The sequence below is a fragment of the Siphateles boraxobius genome, unplaced genomic scaffold (assembly GCF_051911475.1).
Source record: "Siphateles boraxobius isolate OS27281-9 unplaced genomic scaffold, OSU_SipBor_1 35, whole genome shotgun sequence".
NCBI classification, from domain to species: Eukaryota; Metazoa; Chordata; class Actinopteri; order Cypriniformes; family Leuciscidae; genus Siphateles; species Siphateles boraxobius.
The window spans coordinates 9,984,099-9,996,727 of record NW_027508975.1 but is presented as its reverse complement, the minus strand read 5'-3'; the positions used below and the strand labels follow the sequence as shown (position 1 = coordinate 9,996,727).

General features: G+C 36.8%; 1 protein-coding gene across 2 annotated transcripts in view; it reads right to left on the bottom strand.

Moving 5' to 3' along the window:
- Window positions 1-7,229, bottom strand: part of nhsl3 (NHS like 3) — a 42,511-nt gene extending 35,282 nt beyond the window's left edge. Inside the window, exons 1-2 of one of the 2 annotated variants that reach the window (XM_077196335.1) lie at window positions 6,810-7,229; window positions 4,968-5,264 (exon numbers count right to left, since the gene is read on the bottom strand). In XM_077196335.1, coding sequence (XP_077052450.1) covers window positions 4,968-5,205 — 238 coding nt within the window. In that variant the 5' untranslated portion in view covers window positions 5,206-5,264; window positions 6,810-7,229. Of the gene's footprint in view, window positions 1-4,967; window positions 5,269-6,809 lie in introns of both variants that reach the window. The other variant, XM_077196336.1, reaches the window with a different exon arrangement.
- Window positions 7,230-12,629: the final 5,400 nt, after the last annotated feature.

Below are 12,629 nucleotides of genomic sequence, written 5' to 3'. Positions count from 1 at the left end.
GCAAAATGCTGAGATTAACCAATCAGACTCAAGTCCTCCAGAGAGCTAATATATACGTGTAGAACTTGTGAATTACAAGTGTTCCAATTCTGTGCAAATCTGGAGAGTTTTCAGTGGAAATCTGTGGTAAAGAAATGTGTCTCGGCCTACTTATCACAATCTCCTCAGAAAAACGAAATATACTTCTTGTGAAAATATCATCATATTCCTTTATCCTGCAAGACAGTTTTATACAGTTTTAACCCTACGTCTATCACAGTTTCCCATCCTTACTTTTAGTTCTTCATCCGTTCTCTGAGGCAGGGAAGCGCTCGGAACATTCAGTTACTGTCCTTTGTCACTTTGTTCTTTCGTGTTTCTGTGACGTGCGCTGGGATGTATATCAGTGTCTCCAAATGCCATTAAACATTCACATGTTCTTTATTTCACAGCTATTACGGTAGGCTCATTTTTCATTCAACCCTCCTCTGACCACAAGACATCATTCTACGTTGGCATTCGAGATCATCGTTAACAGATGTCTGGCCTTCACAATATGAATGACCAGTTGAGTAAAATCAGCCCTGTTTTCTCCATTATGCTAGTGATAAGAGTCGTGTGTGTTTTTTCAACTACAGACTCTTTTGATGTAAATGAAAACTAACAATTAAAATGTTTATTTTTGTTTTACAGTATGAAAGTCACATTAGGTTTTTAAGTCAAATTAAGTTTTTACCATACCTTTATTTCTTATTTTAGTTTCTTTTAAAATATAGACTTTATTCCTTTGCACTTGTCACAGGCCCAAGCTTTCAGTTTTAAAATATTGAAATCATAAAAAAATACTGAAAAACTATGATAATACTGTATAAATGGAAATTAGCATTAGCAAGACAAATGAGTTGACCATTTTATTTCAGAAATGTTTTAAATGCCACTGTCATTAAAGACAATCCATATTTTGATATTTGAAAAAATGGTCACACTTTAGATTATCCAATACTCACTATAAACTTTTTTGCCTCAATAAACTCGTAATTACTGCTTATTAATTGTTGACGGTAGGAATGTGCAGAATAACGCATTAATGTGCTTTTTAAGCACTAATAAACAGCCAATATAATATGCATGCTAATAAGCAACTAGTTAGTGAAAATTGGACCCAAAACTAAAGTTATCTAAAGTTACCAAAATAATGAAAAAGATATATTATTTTCTAAGGTGTGTGCTCTTTTGGAAACAAGTGCACTCATTTGTATAAAAGTCTTAAAGTATTTTGTGTACTTGTATAATGTATAATGTTATATTAAAGAAATGGAAGGCAACTTAAAGGGATAGTTCACCCAAAAGGCAAATTCTGTCATCATTTACTCATCCGCAACTTGTCCCAAACCTGTATGAATTTGCTGAACACAAAAGATGTTATTTTGAAGAATATGATTAACTAAACAATTAATGGACCCCATTGACTTCCATAGTATGAAAAAATACTATGGAAGTCAATGGCTACCATCAACTGTTTGGTTACCAACATTCTTCAAATATCTTCTTCTGTGTTCAGTAGAAGAAAGAAATTCATACAGGTTTGGAACAACTTGAGGGTGAGTAAAGGATGAAAGCATTTTCATTTTTGGGTAAACTATCTCTTTAAATTTAATTAAAGACAGTAGTTTTCATGACTGTTTCTTCCCACTTAAGTACACTTTAAAAAAGTGCACTTTGTAATAATGTCAACTTACAAGATTTACATGTACATGTCAAATAACTATTTTTTAAACTTTATTTTATTTGTGATTTAAAGTGCATGTGTTGACTAACATATAAGCACATGTAAAGTACTTGATTATAATTTTAACTGTAGTGTTATTTGAAATTACATTTAAAGTTAATATATTTTAAATGTAGTAATTTACAACTTCATCATTGCAAATGTGCACAAATCCTATACTTAGGTGAGTCAAAAAGCACTCTTTAAGTTCAACTAATTGCATTTAATATAAATTTAAACATGCATTTACATATTCACGGGTGCACAGTTGAAGAGGCACCCAAAGCTTTCTCTGACTTTAAGCGAGACAGAGATTCCCCTCTCTCACTCGTGTGATAAGGGATCAATGTTTAATGTGTCAATATTTTAAGTTGGAAGGTCCCATGCACAGTGATCTCACCCCTTAAAAAGCTTCCGGAACTGATAGAGGGCTCTGAGGGAGGGATGGTGGTGGACAGATAGAGGCTGAGCTCAGTCAAACAGGGATGACGCAAGGAGTTAGTGCTGCACTGTTGAGCCCCTAAGCCTAGAAATGTCCTGAATCAGGACAGCCCAACTTGTTTGGGGAAGGGCCCACAAGAAGCAGGCTATCCCAAATCACAAAGACTTACATTGAAAGTGGAACTTGAATATCTTGTGGTTGTGGATGATTTTTTTTTTTTTTTTACATGACCACAATGCAATCACCTAGCATCACCCTAGCAATGTCCTAACAACCAACCACAACACCCAAGAAACCGGCAAGCCATGTGATATAAATGTGCTAGCAACCAGACACAAACACCCCATCATATTTCTTTACAGTAAATGTTATATACTTGTGAAAACTGAATGTAATGTTTTCGAAAACTGCAATTATTTGTATATGTGACCGACTTAAATAGGACTAAAGTACACTTTTTATGTAATTTCAGTTCAATTGTCTTTGTATACAATATTATTTCATGTAATTTCTATTAAGACTTCTATGTCTTGTATTTAAATATATGTTAATTGCACTTTGATGTAGTTACAATTGTGTACATTTAAAATATATTAACTTTAAATGTAATATTGAATAGCACACTACAGTTAAAATTTTAATCAAAAACGTTACATGTTCTTTAGTATGTTAGTAAACACATCACAATAAGTGATTTTGTACTTTTAAGCAAAATTTACAATTTTACGTTATTACAAAGTGCACTTTTAATAGTGTCCGTAAGTGTGTTAAGAAACAGTCATGAAAGTATACTTATAATTATATTAGCATTACATTATTTAAAATATATATAGTTTTAAGATTTGAAGGACTCTACATGTGCACATTCAGTACAGTTAAGTACACTTTTTTCCACAAGGGGTTGGAGACTGTGAAAACAGAGATTAAAAAGAGATTGTGTGGCAAAGTAAAGGGATGTAATTTTAAAAAAGCATTTCAGAAAAATACCCCCTCAGTCAACTTTCATTAACACAGCATGTGTCTCATCTTCAGACCTTTCCACACTTTGGCTTTGTCTCCCTCCCATGAAGACCAGAAAAAGCTATAAATCGTAAAGACTAGAAGACTCTGAATGACATGTTATTCACAGTGTAAGTCCAGCTAAAGTCCCAAGTGTCTGTTAACTCAGACTCTGGCAACTCACAGTCTACATGCTTTTTCGGTGTAACAGAGGGAGTGTGAGACTTGTGGGGGCAGGAAGAGAAAAATCTAGAATCTGAGTCTATTTAAACAGTCTTCTGCCCTTCTGGTTGGCCCGCTACATAAAAGTGGTCCAGCAGGTTTTTAAAGAGTACCAGTGTCCAAGAGGACCTCAGTGACCGGCTTTGAAAAATTTCCCAAGATCATTTAGCTTAAAGTTTGGGAATATAATGCTGAACGTAGTGTCCATTATTGTTCAAGCAATCTTAGATTACACAAAGGGTTTTATAAGCAGATGTCACATGGCAGATATTCTCAATCCTCATCCCTGAGGAATTAATGCAGAGCAGAGTTCAGTTCCAGCACATTCTCTGTAACTTTTAGTTTATTTTAAAGGCGGCTGATATGGTATTCTTGTGATTGGTAGGGAGTTTCAAAGGGGTTTCTCTGGGTGGTTGCTAAGCTGTTGCAAGGTTTGTGCTAGGCTGTTGTTGGTGGATTATAGGGAGTTGCTAGGGTGTTGGTGGTGGATTAAAGGTGTTGCTAGGGTGCTCTCAGGAAGTTCTGGTGGTTGCTATGGTGTTTCTAAATGGTTTCCTGGATTTTACTTAGGTGTAGGGTGTTGCTAGCTTGTTGTGGATGGTAGCTTGGGCAATATTAGGTTGCTAGGGCATTGCTAGGATTGTTATAGGTGGCTGCTAGGGTGTTGCAATGTGATTGCAAGGGTATTCTCAGGAAGTTCTGAGTGGTTGCTAGAGTCTTTCTATGTAGGTTATTGCTAAATTGTTGTGGATGGTGGTGATGGGGTGTATGGGTGTCTAGGGTGATGCTTAAGTAATGATTTTGCTATTTTGTTGTGGTTGTTTGCTTGGGCGATGATAGCGTGTTGCTAGGGTATTGCTAGGGAGTTCTGGGTGGTTGCTAAGGTGTTGCTAGGTGATTGCTGTGTTCTAGCTAGGGTGTTGCAAGTGGCTATTAAGGTGTCGATAAGAGAATTCCTACATACAACAGTCATCCGTCAACTATATATATATATATATATATATAAATTAACTTTTCCAAAGTTCATGGATAATACAATATGACTATTATTTAGCACTCTAACTGAAACCATAGCTAAAGCATTTACCCGTGACAACAACACATAATGCCTCTGATGTGCTCGGAGACAAATCATGACACATCAACGTTGTCTTTGCAGTGGAAAAGTTGTGCCCTAAAACAAATGTGATAAAAAGAAAGGCAAAAAGCAAAAAGAAACAATAATAAACAGATCAGCCATTCCAGAGAAGACTTGTCCTTGTTATAGTAGCCTAATCCGGCTTGAATAAGAGATGTCCCAGAGATAACCAGTTAAATAGTAAAAAAAATAAAAAAAATATTACATGTTCAAGGTTTGGACAGACTGGCACCAGAGAGCTTGGCATAAAATCATCTGTATGGTATTGTGAATCCTTTTAATCTATGGTATCAAAATCACACATCTTTTATTGTCATCAACTAATCCAAATCTTCAAAAACAAACCCGGTAATTTGCATTCCAACAGGTTATGAATGCCTGCATCTATAGGTACTGAAGCAGGAAAAGTTTGTGCTTACCTTTAGAGGCTTCACTACTTGCTTGAATCTGTTTGGCTGTAGCGCTCTCTCCAGACCGTACACATGGACCTCCTGACCTAGTTTGTCCATTGCTGTCACTCCTCTTGCATCTGCTGCCCTTGAACCAGCTAAAAGCCCGGCTCAAGGATGAACCCCGTTTTTTCTTACTGGCCTGTAGGGCCAGGATTTCAGTAATGTCCTTGGGTACCAGATCCCCTGTAGAGTTGCTCCTGGACATCCTGAGACCAATGACCACCGATCTCTGACCCAACTGCTCTTGTGTTCCTCTCAAAACACCTGCCTCAACATCAAAAGTGAGAGAAAATTTTAAAACATTCAACATTTAAATTGCTTAAAAGAAGAAGAGCATGAGAAAATGTTATGTGGCTCAATGACACATAAGAGTGTAGAAGAATAATAATAATATTTTTGTATCTAATTTAAAACATGTTTAGAAATATGGTTTTGAAAAAAACGTTATGTACCATTTTCTCCAAAAGATATCATGTGATACAGTATACATTTTCAATTAAATTACTGTCATGAATTACTACATAAACATCTGTACGTTTTGGGCAGTTGCACCACATAACATTTTACAACCTGAACTAACCTTACCATGCCATAAAAATGACTAATTATCTTTTATTTTAAGAGACTTATCGATCTTGACACAGTCATGAGAGTCTTTATGATTAAAATGTAATGCTTTTTTTTTGTATGTTGGTTGCACCACATGACTTTAATTTTGGTGCACAAAAGTTTTTAAATGACCAATAAGCAAAAAAGCTTTTTTTGTTAATTTTTTTTCCCTAACAAATAACATAACGTATTCCTAACCCTAACCATTAACTACCCATATAATCAGACAGGTTTAAAATAATGTTTAATCTCCAATCTCAGTCCTAACCCAAAAATCTGTTTGGTTGTTTGGAATGTTGTTCCTGGACTAACTAGGAAAAGCAATACTGATCCAGAACCATGCCCTACTTGGCAAAATCACAGACCCCGTCTTTTTAGTATCAAAATTGCAGTATACTTGTTACAGGTTCAATCCCTCCCGAGCAAACCTGGTTCAAGGGCACAATGCGGTGATTGAACCCACAATGTTTTATTTACCAGCCCAGATCTTTAACCCTTACGCCACACTTCTGTGTAGTAGAAGAAATGGCCTTAAGTCGCCAGCCAGTTCAGCTACTGTGTCTATATTAGGTGTACCCATAGAAACAGGGAAATCTGAGAAAAGTTACAATTACTCCCTCTCAAAAGATGCCTGACATGTGTTTCGTATCAGGTACTTGCAAGTCCCATTTCAGCATTTACTTGCAAATGTAGCGTCTACTACACTCTCATTCCCTGAAAACCTTTATTCTCGCTAAGCCTTCTAATCTTAGTCATGGTGTGAAAACTGGAGGTATGAGAGACAAAACAAAAGTAGAAGGGCGTGTGAAGAGTTCCTCTCTCTCTCTCTCTCTCTCTCTCCCTCTCTCTCTCTCTCTCTCTGAGGAAATATGCAGAAGTAAACTCCACTATTTGCAACTAACCCACAAGAGCTTCAGCTTGATAAAACTGACCATGTACTCTGTGTTTCTCTCTCAATTATTCCCTTTTTCTTTCTCTTTGTATTGCAGAGCTGAAAGATAAATCCTTAAGACACCTCATTGCTGTAATTTGACCAGAAACAAAATCTCTGGATGCAGTAACACATACACACATGTAAGAAGATACTCACAAACCCAACCTCAAACTCACAACTTATCAACTTACAAAACTAAAAACAGTTGTCACATTCACAAACACATTTTTACGTAGCTACAAGTGCACAAAAATGCTAGAGGGTACCTTGCTTTCCTTTCTTGCGTTCTTTTGTCCGTGTTTCTCAGTGTGTGTCTTGTCTTTGCTGCAGAGCTATATTGTACTGTTTATTCAGCTCTTTTTGGGTGAGTGGAGCTCCATGCTGGCCAGTCCTCCCCCTCCTGTCTGTTTGAGTCGCTGGTCACCATTCAGCGCAGTGCGGAGAGGAACTGCAGTTCACACGTGTATTCCACCCAACTATTTCACAGTGACAAACTGCCTCCTTCCCTCCCTGACTCTCTCCTCCTCTTCTCTCTCTCTCTCTCTCTCTCTCTCTCTCTCTCTCTCTCTGTCTCTCTATCTCTCTCTCTCTCTCTCTCTTTCTCACGCTCTCACCACAAAGTAAACACCGTTTCCCACCTCTCCACCTTCACTTATCACACTTAGACATCATCTATCCACTCCTCTGTGTCTCTTTCATATGCACTGTTGGTTTTGTTAACGGTCTCAACCTAATCAGAGGTGATGGAGAGACACTATCCTGTCCCCTGTCTTTGGTTTAGAAGCTGGGATGGAGCCAAAGGGCTGATCATTGTGTCCAACATATGAAAAACAGACAAGCGCTGGACATACCACGTTCATTATGAGCTACAGGTGATTTATTGGCTCTGAAACCTGAGATGTAGCATGTCTTCCGACATGATTGACATGCTTAGAGGCATGTAGACCCTGCAGAGCGAGTCTAAAAGAATGAAGAAACTAAAATAACGGAAAATGTCTCATTTTCGAATGAATTGTATGCCTATATTGGATCATAAAAGTATTTAGAGATTTCAGACACACTTATGAAAGTATGGATTTCATTACATCAGATAACAAAAACATAATAGTATATCATTGACACTAACATAATACTGGGTTTCTCGGTTAGGAGATCTGTGTGAACTTGAGGGGAACTGACTTGTGACTTCATATATCCACTAAAAATCACCATCACCTTTAGACCAGCTGGTTAAAGTAAGGTCAGTTGTGAGAAAATATCTAGGACTATTTGTTTACAGATGCCTTATTTTTATACATTGTATTCACTAAAATAGTGACATCCAAATATTTTAAAGAGTGTCTTAAGTGTCCAAATACTTTTTGGGGGCACTGTCTACCTTAATGAGGTCTTGTAGCCGATGTCACGGTTAGATGAGGGGTATGTGCCGGGACTTTTCTACTTGAATAGCTCTTTAACCTCTTTTAGAAACTTTCCCTTGAACTTCGCTATTCTCGTTCTTTCGAAGCCATAGAAAGAAGGCTAAGAGTAGCGGAGCTAATAGTGATGTCATTTCCCGTGGGAATCGGTGGCAAGGGATCTGTTACCGGGCTTATCTGATTTCATTTTGCATCCTGGCTGACGGTGAGTGAACTCAAGAGACGTGAGCACTGCCGCTCAGACAACATACTCTGAGATGATGTTTCCTGTCTTTTGCTAATGGTTTCATGACTATTGTACAGGCTAAATATGGACTAGCAGGTTATTTATTAACTTATTATCCTTATGTTTGAGATGCATTAAGTTGATCAAAAGTGAGTGAATACATTTATAATGTTTAAAAAAATGATATTTCAAATAAATTCCATTCCTTTGAACAACAAAAAAAATCTTACGGTTTCCGCAAAAATATTAAGCATCACAACTGTTTTCAACATTGATAATAATAAGAAATGTTTCTTAAAGCACCAAATCAGCATGTTAGAATGATTTCTGAAGGATCGTGTGACACTGAAGACTGGAGTAATGAGGCTGAAAATCCATTTTAGGAATGAATTACATTTTTTAAAACATAAACAAAGTTTTTGTTTTAAATAATAGTATTTCACAATGTTATTGTTTTTACATAATAATCAAAATTATTTGTATTAGTACTTGTATCTAGCACTGTATTGTGCATTTATAACTATTATTAATTTTATTATTTACCAGTTTATTTGAATGAGGTAATGGATATTTGATGTTTAGTATTAGCGTTAATCTCAGTCTTGAATGAATTTGCTCTACCTGATTCATTCATATAGTATGCTACTGTGAAACTGTGAGGCCTCTGATTTGTCCAGTGGGATTCTTCAGAGATGTGTCAAAAGTGTTCTGTCAATATTTACTTGAGAGTCTCACAAACGATCCAATTTTAAGTTCCTTTTATCTAAAACCTAAAGACAGACAACAAACTATCAGTTTCTTGGAAATTACAGTATTATTACAACCTCAGCAAAGAAATAAATCCTTATTGTCTGGCACAACCCTTCATGAATTTTTTCAATGTGTTGTCAATGTATTTTTCACCACGCCATGGCCATTTGCAGGAAAATTTAGTGACTTCGAATGTAAACAGAGATAAGGGAAACGTGTGTCTGGATACCAGGACGACTCAATATGATCTGTAAACACGAGACTGCTTATTCTCAGAGCTTGTTTAACTTTCTTTCTGCTTTGAAAAGCACAGATGGAGAACCTCGGCCCCTGGCCTCTTTCCTTGTTCTGGGTTGAGCCAGATATGGTCCAGTAAATCAGCGCTATCTAGGGATCACAATCTGGATCCCTTTTTCAATGGTCATGACATGGAGTAAAGATACATGCACACTTTTTGTGTGCTATCATACATGATCATTAACCATTGCAGGACCACAGAGTTCATGTGTCGCTTAAAACAAGGCTAAAAGATGGCATGGATGTTCTTTCCTCTGCATCGTATGAGAGAGAGAGAGAGAGAGAGAGAGAGAGAGAGAGAGAGAGAGAGAGAGAGAGAGAGAGAGAGAGACTTGTGGGGGATTGGGTGGGGTTACTGTGACTCAGACTTAAATTCAGTCCCTCCGAACACATTGAAATGTTTAAATGTTGCTATAGCAACTATGGAGATTCTCATTCTTTTGCCTTCACAAAAGCCTCAGTGTTTTGTTGTGAAAGTATGGAGCTCAAGCAGCGGGTATATTTCTAGTAGTACTATACACAATCATTTACCACTAGAAGACACTGAACCTTGCCAGATTCTTTGATCATTGGATTGCATTGAGAAAATGGAACATTTCCTCATTCCCAACAAGATAAATCAAGTCTTCCTCGTGGTTACCAAGAGTAGCTTTGTGAAAAACATTTATATTTAGTTTTAACCAAAGCAACATCTAAATGAGGAAAGTACAAGCAATTTATCATACGGAAGCCAACAATATTATTAACTCGATTATAATGGGATGAGTTTGTTTTGTTGCTTCATGCCATGTAGTTAGCCCCCAATAAAGACATATGCCTCCACTTACATCCATAAGTTTTAAAACATGGATCGGAATGAGTATATTAACTGTAACTGTTAGTGATAGCAATTCCAATGTTATTGGTTAGATTTCCAGGCTATAGGTTCCCATGCAGGGACTGAAAATATTTATACCTGCAATGCAATCTAAATCACTTTCGCATAAAAGTGTCTGCCAAATGCATGAATGTAAATGTTAACAAATTAACAAGTGTATTGAGTACATTCATCAGTGACCATGGAGTTCGGAGTTAATAATGTGGCTATAAGCACAGCTGCAGTTCAGATCCAATCTGTGAAAGCTTGTTCCACCACAGGAGAACAAGTGAGAATGAAGGTCAAGGTATTGGTTGTTAAGGTTTAACTAGTTAAACCTCTGACTACCCAGCTGTGATGAATATCCTAACAGTTGGTCTATGCTTTTTTTTTTTTACCAACCAACAAGCATTCATGGTTGTCAAGGATTTGTTAAGGCCTTGAGTTGTAAAACATTGTAAAAATGTGCAAAAACATTACAAAAACTGAGAAACATTTTAAAGCTGTAAAACTTTAAAACCTTAACCAGTGTTTATTTAACAATGATTCTCTCAGATATTTGGATTTGAAGAACATGCTCATGTTCAACTCATGTAGTAAACCAGGTTAATTTCACAAGGTAGGAAGTATGTTGGTAGCATGTATCAATAGAAGGATTTAGAAAACTGTACAGGGCTGTGTTTCCCGTACAACGACGTAACTCACTGCTTAACTACCATAGAACGATAGTTGAAGAAATCAGTCACGAATGTTTCCAGAACAAACCGTATTGTCGCAAATTTGTCGTTCAGCCATGATGGTTAATGATGTCGCAGGTGTTGGAGTAATAACTTATTTTAATTAATCTGTTTGAGATGGAATTAATGCTAGATATTTTTGCTATAAATTACGGACATGGCATCTAAAGACTAATTCTCATTTTCGCAGTTATTCTGCTTTATTTCAAGATGTAATCTGGAACGTACGCACATGCAAACTCTTCAAAAATTACGCTTTAAATCTCTTGACAAACTAAAAGACGCAAATTACATTTTATATATTCTAAATAAAAGATTACTGAATGTCAGCTAGTTTATTTTGCTCAAGATAATGATATATTAACCCCACATGTCATGCAAACAAGAAACTATGCTTATGCATAGGTCGAAAGCTGCCGTTCCAACCACACAAATTTGTAATGCTGTTAGCGAATGTTCGTGGGAACTCTGGTTTCGGGAAACACCGACTTATTGAACTATGCCGATAATGACAAAACATGCGACCATAGTTGGCTAACGGTGCTTTTGGGAAACGCACCCTATGAAATGTTTTTGCTAAAAAATTCATGTAAATGCTTTGAAAAAATATGAGCTTTACATATTAAAGTAATTCATCAAATATAAAACTTTCAACAGTTGTAGCTTGTCACAAAAACAAGAATCAAAATTAATTCCTAAATCAATAAAACTTCTATTTGGCACCCAGTTTCTATTGTAAAATTTATTGTGAATCCCTGTATCATGTAAGCAGTAACAACTCCCAAACAAGCCTCCTTTACACAGGTGCTTTTCGTAAATCTCCCACCACTCTCATGGATGGGAGCTGAGGCAACAGCCAGGAAATCCCGCCTGTCGACTGGGTTAAGCCCTCTTCTTCCAGCATTGTATTATCCCTCTCTCCCTCTCTTTGTCCTCTGCAGACTGGATTTCCTTCTGTACCATCGAGCTGCACAGTCAGTGACACTATCGCAAATACACACAATCAAACAAACAAACCAACCAACCACATGAGTGGACGCAACATTCAAACATGCACAAATGAAGGTGTACAATAACAATGAGAGAATTCACACAAAAAATTTAATTGTGTTATTTACTCAACTTTATATTGTTCCAAACTAAACACAAGAATGAGATGCTTTAAAGAACGTTCATGCTGCTCTTTTCCATACAGCAAAATGATACAGCGACCAAAGGCTGAAGCGGCATGAATATTTTATTGATATAAGGCTACAACAATATTCTATTATTACAAATATTATTATAAAATATTCCACAATTCCATGTCGTTCAACTGAAAAAAAGGAAGCTGTGATGACAGAAATTTAAATTTTGGGGTGAACTATCCCTTTAAGACATAAACTACAGTAAGGGTACAGACCCTAACACACAAAAGACTTTACGTTGTGATCTTTTGTTGCACTTATGCAGTCAAGCCAAACCCCAGCAGGTACCAGACGAGTGCTCTAGTTCCACAACTTTAGCCCTAATGAGACTCACATAGTTTCAGTGTACACTCATTACTCTGTTATAAGAATCATGGAGAAAGTACATCTTTGCAAGCGTCCTCATTTTTTTTTATCTCCTTCATTAAGCCAGAGTTCCAGAATGAAACGCATGGAGAGTTTCAATTAGAGATTCTGGCCTGTGATGAGACACTTTGATTTAGAGGCTTCTGTGCCTTCATGCCTCGGTCTTTAATAGGGCAATGATGTGCCAAGCTCCCAGAGCATCACAGATTTAACACTTTCATACAAGTGCTCAATTAATTCACCAGTCTT